Source organism: Callithrix jacchus, chromosome 5 (assembly GCF_049354715.1).
Source record: "Callithrix jacchus isolate 240 chromosome 5, calJac240_pri, whole genome shotgun sequence".
NCBI lineage: Eukaryota > Metazoa > Chordata > Mammalia > Primates > Cebidae > Callithrix > Callithrix jacchus.
In genome coordinates, this window is record NC_133506.1 from 52106033 (window position 1) to 52120896 (window position 14864).

General features: G+C 44.0%; 1 protein-coding gene across 1 annotated transcript in view; it reads left to right on the forward strand.

Moving 5' to 3' along the window:
* The first annotated feature begins 8680 nt into the window (after positions 1–8680).
* Positions 8681–14864, forward strand: part of RTF2 (replication termination factor 2) — a 53348-nt gene continuing 47164 nt past the window's right edge. Inside the window, exons 1-2 of the mRNA XM_002747701.7 lie at positions 8681–8799; positions 13851–13945. Coding sequence (XP_002747747.1) covers positions 8731–8799; positions 13851–13945 — 164 coding nt within the window. The 5' untranslated portion in view covers positions 8681–8730. The remainder of the gene's footprint in view (positions 8800–13850; positions 13946–14864) is intronic.

The window sequence follows — 14864 nt, forward strand, 5'->3', positions numbered from 1 at the left end:
CAGTGTTGCCTTTTGTCATTCCAGTGCTTCTCCCTGAAGTCTGCAGGGAGATGCAGCAGAGGCAAGTTCGTAGGCACCAGATTGTGCTAGAAAACAAAACCATCACCTTTGGTGGTGCAGACAGGAAGGCGTGGCGTGGACACAGACACAGAAATGGCATGGAGCTCCCCTCAACTCAAACCACCTCCTCTTCCTCTCCCTGTAGCCAAGTCCTCAGCTCCTGTGACCATGGTTATATCATCACTTCATTTTAAGTGAAGGTCTGGGTCCCCTAGACACATAAACACCTCTGCAGCCTGGAAGAGGATCTCCGGCTGTAAGTCACCTGAAATGATACCAAGTCCAACTCCTGCTACTGTTACTTTGGTAGGCACTTCTAAAATGTTGACTGCTGGAGGTTGGTGATTTTTATTGAGGTAGTCTCAGGGTCCTCACAAAGAATGATCCCATCTTTGTGAGGCTTGGTTCACTACAATTGGATCGAGAGGCCCTCCAGGGGCCTGTTTTTTGAACAGCCATGATCTGCATCCGTTAGGACTCCTCTTTTTTTTTCTTTTGAGACAGAGTCTTGCTCTGTCGCCAGGCTGGAGTGTAGTGGCATGATCTTGGCTCACTACAACCTCCACCTCCCAGGTTCAAGTGATTCTCCTGCCTCAACCTCCCAAGTAGCTGGGACCACAGGCATGCACCACCATACCCAGCTAGTTTTTGTATTTTTAGCAGAGATGGGGTTTCACCACGTTGGCCAGGATGGTCTTGATCTCGGCCTCATGATCCTCCTGCCTTGGCCTCCCAAAGTGCTGGGATTACAGGCATGAACCATTGCGCCTGGGCAGGACTCCTCTTACCAAGGATAGAAAATTATGTCCAATCTATCTTAAGCAATAAAGGAAATTCATTAGCTCATATATCTTAAAATCATCCAGGGGCAAACTGGTCGCAAGGCTGGCTTGTTTCAGGGGCTCCAATAGTGTCATCCAGGACCAGTTTCTCGGTCCCACTTTCTCTGGGTTAACTCCCATGATTGTGAGGTGGTTTTCCCAGGTTACACTCTTCTTGATTAATGGACAGAGGAGAAGAAAAGGCCATGATTCAGCTTGGATTGGCTTCAATCAGGTGCATGCTCCTGAAAGCTCCATGATAAGCAGGGCATGGAACACCCATGTTAAGTTAGATCTGGAATTCCCACCCACCCCACACACACTCTCCCATATGTCCTGAGAGGTAATAGGATTGCTCTTTCAAGCACTGTGATGGGCCTGAGGTTTCATCCTTGAAATTAACAAGTTAGCCTGTCACCATTTCATGGATGCTGACAGAAGACATGAGATTCTGGGATCAGAGACAATGTCAGTGGTCCCAAGACCACTGCCAGGCAATGAGTCACTAGGAAAACTCACAGGACTCAGAACAGAGTCATACTCACAGCTGGGACTTATTACAGTGAACAGATGCAAAGTGAAATCAGCAAGGGGAAGAGGTACCTGGGGTGAAATCTAGGGGAGACCAGGCACAAGCTTCCAAGAGTTTTCTCCCGAGAAGTCACGCAGGACATGCTTAATTCACCCCAGCAACAATTGTGACATGTGTGAAATGTTGTCAACCAGGAAAGCTTATGAGAGCCTCAGCAGCCAGGTTTTACTGGGGACTGATCAGGTAGGAAGCCTCTTCCTGGCACCTACCAACTTTCCAGGCTCCCAGAAGGAAAGCAGGTGTTCAGCATGAATCACAGTTTGTACAGACAGTTTAGGCCCAATGAGCCATTCTTATAAATTCTGGCAATGGTGGGAACCCTCCCAAAATCCAAGTTCCCATGCACCAACTGAAGATCAACCTTGCAGACTGGTCTTCACAAGGATATTTGTCAGGCCTGCAGTGTTCATTCTTCTGTGTATGGGGACAAAGGACTCTTTTTCATGACATTGCAAGCAACTTTGTTTCACCTTCACATCATTTCCCACGTCCCCCAAGTCCCAGGGGGTGATGCAGTGGTGGGCTCAGGTGGATGCTGCACACATAGGTTTGTGTCAAAGCCAAGGAACCTTAGCATAGAAATCCCCAATCTTTTATAATGGGCTCTAAGCAAATTTGACCAGGCTTTGCCTCAGAGGGAGACATCATCTCTCTACTACATAGGTAATATATGTTACAGACATGCAATACAGATGCTAGATACGTAATACAGATGTTATATATGTGACATATATCTCACCTATATATATTTAGACACACACACACACTTATATGTATATAAACAGGGTGTCACTCCATCACCCAGACTGGAATACAGTGGTGCAAACATAACTCACTGTAGCCTCAAACTCCTGGGTTCAAGCAATTTTCTTGCCTCAGCCTGCAAAACTGCTGTGATTACAGGTGTGAGCCATTGTGCCTAGCCCTCATTTTTAATATATCACATACCAAACAAACCTGCCCTCTGCTCTGGAGGGAGACATTATCTCTCTCTTCCAAGGCTGCTGGAAGACGGTTAAACAACATCCTTTAAAAGATGGTTCATAACAAAATGCCATTGGTGGCACTGCTCTGAAATGTGCAGAAAGGCAAGAGACCTGTGGAGAACTGTGTCCTGACAGGATCCCCTAACAAAAGCCAGGAATAGATCGGGGGGACTCAAGATGGCGCTGTGAGAACAACCCAGGATTGGAGCTCTCGTTGTGTCCGCGGAGAGGGACATGGATGAATCTGGAGAACATCATCCTCAGCAAACTGACACAAGAACAGAAAATGAAACACCGCATATTCTCACTCATAGGTGGGTGATGAAAAATGAGGACACATGGACACAGAAAGGGGAGTACTAAACACTGGGGTCTATTGGGGGGAAAAGGGGAGGGCCAGTGGGAGGGGGAAGTGGGGAGGGATAGCCTGGGGAGAAATGCCAAATGTGGGTGAAGGGGAGAAGAAAAGCAAAGCACACTGCCATGTGTGTACCTACGCAACTGTCTTGCATGCTCTGCTCATGTACCTCAAAACCTAAAATCCAATAAAAAATTAAAAAAAAAAAAAAAAGCCAGGAATATTTGCAAGAAGGAGGGATTAGGCCAGACTTGGTGGCTCATGCCTGAAATCCCAGCACTTTGAGAGGCTGAGGCAGGGCAGGAGGGTTGCTTGAGCACAGGAGTTTGAGAGCAGCCTGGGCAACAAAGCAAGATGCTGTCTCTACAAAAAATACCAAAAGATTAGCTGGGCCTGATAGTACACACCTGTAGTCTCAGCTACTTGGGAGGCTACAGTGGGAGGATCACTTGAGCTCAGGAATTCGAGGCTGCAGTGAGCCATGATCACACCACTGCACTCCAGTCTGCGTGACAGAGTATGACTTCATCTCAAAAAACAGAAAATAAAAAAGAGGAGGGATTATTAGAGGAGGCAAACATAAATTTTTATTGCAGTGGATAAAATCATGTTTTACACATATTAATAACAGTGGCACATATTTATTACATGATTAGTACATTGCCACTAAAGCATTTCTAATGCTTTACATTCTTCAACTTAGTCCTTCACAACTGAGGGTTTCATAGTGTTCTCATAGGTAACGAAAGTCCTTTTTTTTTTTGAGATGAATCCAAATTGAAGACCTTTGTCAATAAAGTACAAAACCACTGCATGTAAAATAATGAAAAATGCTGCTGTTAGCTAAATGTGTTTCCTTTCTGTTTTTTTTTTTAAACAGAGTGTTTCCAGGGTGAATTTCCACTGATTAATAAGATGATCACTTCTGAAAAAAAATTCAAATAAAATTAAACACAATTTTTTAGCTTTTGGTAACTTTTTGCTTAGTATTTTGCTTAATGCCCAGAATTCTATACGGTTTCCTCTCAAGGAAGGAAGAGGAAATGGTGGGTAGTGTGGTGGTAGCAACTTGACCTCAACTAAGTCAAATTTTATCAGAAGGCTGGAAGTGGTGAAGAGCCCATGTTGGAGATCCTCCAGTTAGTTCGACAAGTGGTGGGAAGGTGTGTTTGTGGTTTGGTGGCAACTATGTTTTTTATAAACATTTAAAAAAAATGTTTATGTTTTCCCTGTGCATGCAACCCAGCTCCCAGAAAGTTGCCTATTTGTATGTGCACTTATAAGGAGGTGAATCAAAGCTACTTGCAAATGCCCTTCTCCTTTCATTCATTCATTTCTCAAATAGTCGTTGAGTACCTACCTCCTGTTTGTCCAGGCCTTTGCTGATTGCTAGAGATGCTGCAGGAAACAGAACAAAGGCTCTGGAGCATGGTGCTTTCTTACCAGTCATGGGAGATTAAAAAAAAAAACAAAAAAAAAAACAGGCAGGAGGTAGGAGAGGTGCTCTTCTGGAATGCAAAATAGAAGGCAGTGCCCAAAACACTGTGTATAAATAATATTTTGACGTGATTATTTTGAAGAAATAAAAATCAAAGCAAAAAATCCATGGTGAACAAGATGTCAAAATTTATATTTATAACTTGATATTAGCGTGATAAATGCAGAGAGGAACATAAAGCAAGATGGGGCTAACGTGACGGCAGAGCAGTGCTATTTTGGATGGAGGTCAGGGAAGATGGCACCAAGGCGGGGTCCCAGGAACACAGGGCTGGATCACCTGAGGGAGCCAGCTGGGAACACATAAAGAGAAAGCATGTCCCTGGAGAAGGATCAGCAAGTCATGTGCACAGAGGTAGGAGAGGAGAGTGACCAGGGTGGCTGGAACCTAGTAAGGAAAGGAACAGTGGCCAATATTAGATGGGAGGGGTGGCCAGGGGCCAGTTCATGCAAAGCTTTGTGTATTGCCAGAATTATTTTGAATATTTCTTCCCTAAAACTGCAAACTGAAAGTAATTTTTTCTTGAAATATTTCAAGACTTGCTTCAGTGTTCTACTTTGTTTTAACCTTCTTTGGGGTTCCTTCCTGTATACGACCTTAAAGGATGGTTGTAAAGTTCTTCAAACATTTTTCATATATAGTGTCTTAGTCCATCTTGTACATCATCTGGCAAGGACCTTTGTGCTACATCATCGCATGATGAAAGGTGTAAGGGCAAGAGAGCAAGAGAGGGCCCAACTCAATTATAACAAGTCCACTCTCTCGATCACCAACCCACTCCCAAGATCACAGCATTAATCCATTCATGAGAGCAGAGCCCTCGTGACCTAATCACCTCTTATGAGTCCTCAACTCCCAGCACTGTTGCATTGGGATTAAATTTCCAACACATGAAATTTGGGGGACACATTCAAACCATAGCAGATTGTTTTAAAAATGTTTAATGCCAACTCTTACAATGAGTTATGCTAAGCAGCAGCTGTGGAAGAGCCCATGAGCAGAGCCACCAGGAAATCAAACCTACCATGGCTCAGAAGTCTGGCATATTTGGGACCTACTATAAGGACTTACTGTAACAGCATTTAAAGTGCTTGTTCTTAGGCTGAGATTCAGAAGGCCAGGAGTAAAATACAAATATGTATAAGCTATGTGAAACGTCATATGTGCTAATCAATACTTTTCTGGAGATTTACTTCAAACTTTTTATCAAATTCTCAAATAGGTCCAATGATTCCCAAAAGATTAAGAAATACTGGTTTTACTAGAGGGTAATGATTTGATTTTCCTTTTTATGATTTCATTCCTCTGCTTCCACTCAAATCCATGGCTTGGCTGGGACAAAGTTGTCTCCAAAGATTCTTGTAAGCGAATATCCTTTATTAGTTCATTCAACAAGGGAGTGGAAGAGGCAGCAGACAATGATGTCAGCTGCTTCCCAGCAGAGCTGGGAGAATAAATGGCTCAAGCCCAGTAAAATGCTGAACATAGCACCTGACATGGCAGCCAGCGCTCAACACCTAGTTGCTACCAATGATAATAAACCTCACAAAAGTTCTAGTTGTGTATAGTCTGTGGCATAGAGTAGCCTAGAAACCAATATTCTAAAAGAGGAAACCAATGAGGAAGAGAAAAAAAAATGCAGCTACCTGAGCTAGAACACCAGCACAGCTGGCACTGTTGGGTTTTATCAGCAGCATTTGGGGAAGCAGTTAAGTCAGATGGGCCTCATTGGAGACAGCCCCTCATCTTCTTTTTTTTTTTAATTTTTCACTTATTTTTTATTTGTTTAAGTTCTGAGATACATGTGCAGATCGTGCAGGATTGTTACACAGGTATACACATGCCATGGAGGTTTGCTGTATCCATCCCCCATCATCTACATTAGGGGAACATCACATACCGGGGCCTGTTGGGGGGTGGGGGGGCTAGGGGAGGGATAGCAGGGGGTGGGGAGATTGGGGAGGGATAACGTTAGGACAGCCCCTCATCTTCTGCTCCTTCTACTCACCAGCTGTGGGACCCTGAACAAAGACAACTTGCACATCTGAGTCTTGGGTTTTCATACGCAAAATAGGAGGCATTATACCCTCTAACTTCTAAGGTTGTTGTGAGCCCAAAGGGAAAGAATGCCTACAAATCTCCCAGTGCATGCATGGTCATGGTTTAATAAAGAGCTGCTATTTTTGTCTTCTCTTCCCCAAATGAGAAAAGAGCACTGGTTTGAGTCTTTCTAGAGATGCTGATGTTTCTGCTGTTTTGTATCTGACCTTCTGTCCTGTGCTGTGAGAAAGAACTAATCCTAGCACTCATTCCCAGGTCTCTCACTAGCTATGTGACCCTGAAGGAGTCATTTGATCTTTCCATACTTCTGTCTCCTCACTAGTAAGTGGAATTCTAATAGCACTAACCAGTTTTAGTATCTGCCAAAACTAGGCTTTTGACCCCTTTCTCAATGAATTTATACTTTCTTTTGGTTTACTGAGGATATGTATTCATATACTGAGTGTGCCAAAGACTCTTTTAGGCACTGATAACACATGGAATAAAACGAAGTCCTGGCCAGACGCGGTGGCTCACGCCTGTAATCTCAACACTTTGGGAGGCTGAGGCAGGTGGATAACCTGAGGTCAGGAGTTCAAGACAAGCCTGCCATCATGGTAAAACCTCGTCTCTACTAAAAATACAAAGATTAGCCAGGCATGGTGGCAGGTGCCTGTAGTCTCAGCAACTGGGGAGACTGAGGCAAGAGAATGGCTTGAGCACGGGAGGTGGAGGTTACAGGGAATTGAGATCGTGTCACTGCACTCCAATCTGGGCAAGAGAGTGAGACCCCATCCCAAAAAACAAAAACAAAACAAATCAACAACAACGACAAAAACCAAAAAACGAAGTCCCTACCCTCATAGAGCTTAGTCATTGTGGGTTAGCATAGAAGTAAATCAATCTGAGACCAACTGATTAAAGGGATTATTTTTTTAAATTCCCATTAATCACAGTAACAAGTACCCCAAGCTTACATGCAGCCCTTGAAGTTTTCACATCCACATATTTTCTGGGCACCTGTTCTCAAGTAAAAAATATTTTCAGCGTTTATATGTTTCAGTTAGGTCAACAGGGTAACATCCAGTCATAAAGGTCTGCCTTCTTGGCAATGGAGAAACATTCCCATCATGTATATACAAATACATGCATACATACATATATATGTATTAGTCACAGAGTCTTGCTCTGTTGCCTAGGCTGGAGTGCAGTGGCATGATCATAGCTCACTGCAACCTTGAATTCCTGGGCTCAGGACCCTTCCTCCCACCTCAGCCTCTGGAGCCGCTAGAACTACATGAGCTTATCACAACGCCTGGCTAATTTTTCTAATTTTTCTGTAAAGATGGAGTCTAACTATATTGTCCAGGCTGACCTGGAACTCCTAGGCTCAAGCGCTCCTCCCGTGTTGGCCTCCCAAAGTGCTGGGATTATAGGAACTTTCTGATAATATTTATGATAATTAAGGGAACAAACAAGAGACAGGAGATCGCCTGAGAGCAGACAGATAATCACGGATTTTAGCAAGAGATTTGTGTTCTCCTTATAGATGAAATACAGCCTGTCTCTTGGAATGGACATGGCAACGTCAGTGTGTGTGTGTGTGTGTGTGTGTGTGTGTGTGTTTTAACAAGGATTCTATCGCCTATTAATGAAACTTGATTGTTAATAAAATTTTTTTAGCCTGGGCTTTAAGAAACTGATTGAAATACACACACGCACATATATGTGCAAAATTTCACATATATGCCACCTACAATATGCATGACAACACCAGAAAGTTCCAGGCCTTAGTGAGGGTCTTACTCCTCAGAATCTGCTGTAACATCACTTCACAGGATTTGTTGTGAGTGCTTGAGTCATAGCTGGCGCTCAAGAAATATGCGTTCTCCTTTTAAACACAAAAATGTCCATTGATGTGGTAGATTCCGTTCATACACATACTTAATCGCAGAAACAGGAGTCGGTCCTTTTCCTCAAGGCGCTCGCAGTCCAGGGATGTGCCCGCTCTGCACCCACACAACCTGGGGTGGGATCGGGCCTAAGAGCGGTGGGTGCTTGCGGACCGTCCACGCCCTCACTGCCCTCCCGGAGCGTGGGCGAACGATTCCGACTGTGTAGCAGAAACCCAGGGTCTCATAGGAAAGTGGAAAGCCGCCCGCGACCAGCCTCCAAGCGACGCTCTCCATGACAACCGGCACTTGGCAACGGTCCGCCCCGCCCATACGTCGTGAGCAGCGTGCCTCCCTGTCCTGCTACGTGGCGACCAGTGGTGTGCGTCACTGCGGTGCGCCGGAAGTGGCTTCAGATTTCGTCAGAAACCCCGGAAGTGGCTTCTTTAGGGTTTTGCTGCTGGCTGTGGCTACTGTCCTGCGATGGGTTGCGACGGGGGAACTATCCCCAAGAGGCATGAACTGGTAAAGGGGCCGAAGAAGGTTGAGAAGGTCAGTGATGTGGGCGGGCAGTTGGGGACCGGGGGTGGGGGGAGTTTGACGACTCCAGGAAACTAGAGGAGGTAAGAAGGTGGAACCAGCGGGTCTGGTGGAGCCAGACTTAGCTGCGCTCTTTTATTCCATTCAGAGGACTAGGAATTAACAATAGTATTAAGAGTGGACATTCAATGAGTGCTGACTGTTGCGATTCACTGGACAGTAATCTTAACGAGGTATCTCAGGTAATTATCACAGTTCTGTGGTTACATACTGTCATCCTCATTTTCAGACATGGAAGTTGAGGCTCAAAAGGAGTAAGGTGCAAAGCTAGTAAATGGCAGAGCCAGCATTTAAACCCTACCTGCGGCTAGTAGCAGTAATACAAATAGCTGTTGTATACTGAACTTTGTATACCCTAATTTCATTTGCTCAGAGAAGCCTTCCCAAACTGTTCCCTTACCGTATCCTTTTATACACTGTCTTATCACCCTGCACACTGCTGTTCTTAGTTGATTTGTGTCAGTCTTTTCTGCTAGACGGTAAGTTCCCGATAGCAGAGACTGCACCTTTTTTTCCTTTGCTACTAGCATAGTTCCTGGCACAGTAACTATTTTGAGTAAATAAATGAATGAAGAATCCCTAATTTTTCACAAGTAATCGAGGGAATTGTGTATAATAGTTTCTTTGCTACCGACAGGGACATTGAGTCCAGGGATATTAAGGTGACTGAGATCACATAGCTGGTGGGTAGTGAAGCCAGAATTCCCATCCACTTACTTGGGATTTAAAATTACTTTTTAATGATAGTAATTACTTTTTAATGATAGAAGGTTTGTAAAGAACCTAGTGGAGTGCCTGGCACACGTGGGGACTTCATATATTCTGATTCAGGAGCCGGAGAGCTTGTTTTAAAAGGTAAACCCCTGTGTCACTATTGTATTTGAAGCATTCCAGTGGCTTCCCATCACATTAAGAATAAAATTTCATCAGGTCCTGCCTGTCTTTTTGACCTCATCTTCTGCCCTCTCCACCTCTTTCATACTGTTCTAGCCAAACAGGCCCTATTCTTCAACCTGGAGTATGAGTTTATTAATCTGAAATGTTCTTCACTGAAATTGTCATGATTAGTTTCTTTACTTCATTCAGTTCTTTAATGTCATCTGTCCACTGTAGCTGAAACATGCCTCATTTCCACTCGTGCCTTCTTTACAGTGCCTCCCACTCTGTTATGTATTTATTGTCTCTCTCCCATATAGACAGGAACCTTGTGTGTCTTACCTCTGTAACCCCTACCATGTGTGTGCCGCATAATAGACACTCAGTAAATACGTGTGAATCTGAGAATGAATGAACGAAGTGTACCCTCAGATCATACCTACATTTAAACAGGCTAATGCTGGGTAGTTGGCACTCATTTTTGCCAAAAAAGAATTCAACTCAGTTTTGTTATCTTGTGGCCAGGGCTGAAAAGGAGTAGCTTAATGAAAGGCTTGACCAGAAATGGATGTTGGAAGAGGGTAGAAAAGGAAGAGCGATTCAAAAAAGCCAGAATGCCTAGGCAGGATGGATTTTTATTATCACCGTTCACACAACAAATGCTTATTAAGTGGTTACTGTATACATTGTTGTAGGCCCCAGGGGTATAGCAGTGAACAAGACAGAGTTTAGCCCTGGTGGAACTTACAATTCAAAGTAATACCATGAAATCTGCCCTGGTTCCTAACACAGAGCACCGAAATTCCTTGTAGTTCCCTGGGTGACAGAATCATGTTTTGTTCTAATAAGGCAATTCTTGGTGGGCTTCTGGATGGGGGCTGGTCACCAGAAATGGCAAGATTAGAAGCTTTAACTTTCAGCCCCACCTCGCCCCATCCTTCAGGGAAGAGAAGAGGAATTGGAGGTGGAGTTAATAATCCATCATGCCTGTGTGCTGAGGTCTGCATAAAGATCCCTGAAGTTTAGGGTTTGGAGATCTCCTGGGTTGCCAACGACCACCTCTGTATGCCAGGGGGGTTACCCCAACCCATGGGGACAGCTCCTGCACTTGGGACCTTTCCAGACTATACCCTATGTACTTTTTTTTTTTTTGAGATTGAGTCTTGCTCTGTTTCCCAGGCTGAAGTGCAATGGTGCGATCTCGGCTCGCTGTAACTTCCACCTCTTGGGTTCAAGTGATTCTCCTGCCTCAGCCTCTTGAGTAGCTGGGACTGTAGGCATGTGCCACCACAGCCAGCTAATTTTTTTGTATTTTTAGTATAGATGGGGTTTCACTGTGTTGGCCAGGATGGTCTCAATCTCTTGACCTTGTGATTCACCTGCCTCAGCCTTCCAAAGTGCTGGGATTACAGGCATGAGCCACCGCACCCAGCCCCCCATTTACTTCTTTATCTGGCTGTTTGTGTCCTTTAAAATGTATTTGTAATAAATCAGCAATGATAACTAAACTGTTTTCCTATGTCTGTGAGACACTAGCACATTATCAAACCTGAGGGGTTGGTAGCCTTTGATTTATAGATACTTGGTCAGAAGCACAGGTGACAACTTGATCTTGTGATTAGCATCTAAAGTTGGGGTAGGGGGCAGTATTATGGGACTGAGCCCTTAACCTGCGGGATCTGAGGCCCTATCCAAATAGGAGTATCAGAGTTGAGTTTAATTCTCTGATACACCTGGCTGGTATCAGAGACTTGGTTGGTGTGGGGAAGATCCCATACATTTTGTCAGAAGTTTATACTGAAAGTATTGAGTGTTGTGAGTGAGAGTATAGAAAAAGCACTCTTCCCTGTACAGGTATGTAAAAACTTAAAAGAAGAAAGACCCTGGAAAAGAAGAGAGACCTTGTTAAAAACATTTTTTTACTGTATTCTTTTTTGGAGAAGAAGGAAACTGTTTTTAAAGTCCTGGATAAAGAGTAATTTGTCACTTTTCTCCCCGTCCCCAGCTCTCTGAAGTGCTTTTTTAATATAACTTAACCTCTTGGTGCCTTAGTTTCCTCATCTACAAAAGTAAAAATACTAACTCATAGAGTTTTTCTGAGGATTAAAAAGTTAAGTCTTGGAGACTGCTTAGCACAGTGCCTGGCACACAATAGATGTGCAAGCAGTTTTAATGCACAAATTAAATTCAGGGAGCCAGGTGTGTTGGCTTACACCTGTAATCTCAGCACTTTGGGAGATTGAGGCAGGAGGATCACTTGAGCCCAGCAGTTGGAGAACAGCCTGGGCAACATGGGGAGACTGCTCTACAAAAATAAAATAAAATTACCTGGGAATAATGGTGTCTGCCTGTAGTGCTAGCTACTTGGAAGGCTGAAGGGGAGGATTGATTGAACCCAGGAGAACTGAGGCTGCGGTGAGCTGTGATTTTGCCACTGCACCCCAGCCTGGGCAACACAATAAGACCATGTCTCAAAAAATAAATTAATAAAATAAATTCAGTGGGATTTTTTTCTTTTTTCCTTTTCTCTTCCTGTTTTCTTCCAAAAGTGCCACCCTGTTAAATTATTCGGGTTTGGCATTTTAAGAATGGGAAAGAGTGGTGCAGTCTATGCAGTGAAAGAAAAAGCCAGAATTGGAAGGAGTGGGACATGGAATATGATATATGTGAAAACATCATTTGAGGGCCGTGGAGGATCTCATGTCTGGATTTTCATACTATGGATAAGTTTGATGCATCCCTTAGTGAATAAACCCCAAAACACTTACTTCTATTCAATTGAAAATGTTATAAAGAATTATGTAGTCTTTGTGCTAAACTTGAAAAAAAATGCCTGTCTTCTTCTCAGTTCTTTTTTTTTTTCTTTTTTGAGATGGAGTGTTGCTCTGTCACCCAGGCTGGAGTGCAGTGGTGCAATCTCACTGCAACCTCTGCTACCAGGTTCAAGTGATTCTCCTGCCTCAGCCTCCCAAGTAACTGGGGCTACAGGTGCACGCCACCAACCCCAGCCAATTTTTGTATTTTTAGTAGACATGGATTTTCACCATATTGGCAAGGCTGGTCTCGAACTCCTGACCTCGTGATCCACCTGCCTTGGCCTCCCAAAGTGTTGGGATTACAGGCATGAGCCACCGTGCCTGGCCTTCTGAGTTTTCAAGTCTTTAAATTCTGCTGCAACTTAGGGGGCTTTCCCATTGTTAGAAATTAATCTAGGCTGGGCGTGGTGGCTCACACCTGTAATCCTAGCACTTTGGAAGGCCAAGGCAGGTGTGTTGCCTGAGCTCAGGAGTTCAAGACCAGCCTAGGGAACACGGTGAAACCCCGTCTTTACTAAAAATACAAAAAATTAGCTGGGCATGACAGAGTGCGCCTGTAATCCCAGCTACTCAGGAGGCTGAGACAGGAAAATCCCTTAAAACCAGGAGGAGGAGGTTTCAGTGAGCTGAGATCACGCCATGGCACTCCAGCCTGGGTGACAGAGTAAGACTATCTCAAAAAAAAAAAGAAATTAATCTAACATGCTTTGTTTTTGTGTGGCCTCCCTAATTTATTATTAAGATGCAAATGTTAATATTTGTATGTGGCTTGCATAAACAGTTTAATAATTTTATATAAGCTCTTTTTCTTTGTGCATGTCATATTTAGGTGGGCCTTTATTTGATGTAGTATTAATTACTTGTAACTTTTAAAATCCCAGCTTGAGCCAGGCACAGTTGCTTATGCCTGTAATGCCAGCACTTTGGGTGGTGAGACAGGCAGATCAGTTGAATCCAGGAGTTTGAAGGCAACATGGCAATATCACGTCTCTACAAAAAAATATAGAAATTAGCCAGGCATGGTGGTGTGCACCTATAGTTCCAGCTATTCTGGAGGCTGAGGTGAGAGGATTGCTGGAGTCCAGGAGGCGAGCAAAGATTGCGCCCCTGTACTCCAACCTGGGTAACAGAGTGAGACCCCATCTCAAAAAAACAAAAACACACAAAAAACCCAACTTCCTATGTTATTATCTTTGATTTAAAAACAAAAGATCGTTAGTGTGGTATTACTGAATATACTTTTATATGTAGAATTGTGAACCATGTGTCTTTCAGAGATGAACATTAATTGAATTTTTTGTTTTTTACTAGGTTGACAAAGATGCTGAATTAGTGGCCCAATGGAACTATTGTACTCTAAGTCAGGAAATATTAAGACGACCAATAGTTGCCTGTGAACTTGGCAGGTATGGTTTTTACACTTAATCAAGATGAGTTTATTAAGTTATTTTGAAGAGAATGTTGATGTGTAAATGCAGTTTTCCATTCATCAAGTGTGAATTATCCCAAGCAAATTTGTGAGGCATAGGCTATCATTCCCTGTCTCCGAGCATAGTTCTGTATTCTTCTAGTCAATTTGGTTCATATAATCCATGGTTTGAAAAGTCAGGGGCCATGTTGGGCACAGTGGCTCACATGTGTAATCCCATCACTTTGGGAGGCTGAGGAGGAAGGGACACTTAAATATGGGAGTTTGAGACCAGTCTGGACAACACAGTGAAACCCCATCTCTACAAAAAATAAAATTAGCCAGGTGTGGTGGCATGATCCTATAGTCCCAGCTATTGAGGAGGCTGGGCAGGAGGATACCTTGAGTCTGGGAGGTTGAGGCTATAGTAGGCTATAATTGTACCGCTGCACCCTAGCCTGTGCAAGAGTGAGACCCTGTCTCAAAAAAATGCAGACTCTGGCCACTAGAAGCTTATAAGCATAAACTCATGCAGGAGCCATGTGAGGAACAGGAAAGAATGGCAGGGAATGGAGAATCCTGGAGAGTCCCTGTCCTGTCCAAAGTGGCACCTGCCACTCAGTTCCAGCAGTTTTTACAGTTCAAGAGTATAGGCCGGCCAGGCATGGTGGCTCATGTGTGTGTGATGGGTGTGATCCCAGCACTTTGGGAGGCCAAGGTGGGTGGATCACCTGAAGTCAGGAGTTTGAGACCAGCCTGGCCAACTTGGTGGCAGGTGCATGTATTCCCAGCTATTCGGGAGGCTGAGGCAGGAGAATGGCTTAAACCTGGGAGGTGGAGGTTGCAGTGAGCTGAGATTGTGCTATTGCGCTCCAGCCTGGGCAACAGAGTGAGACTCCATCTCAAAAAAGAAAAAA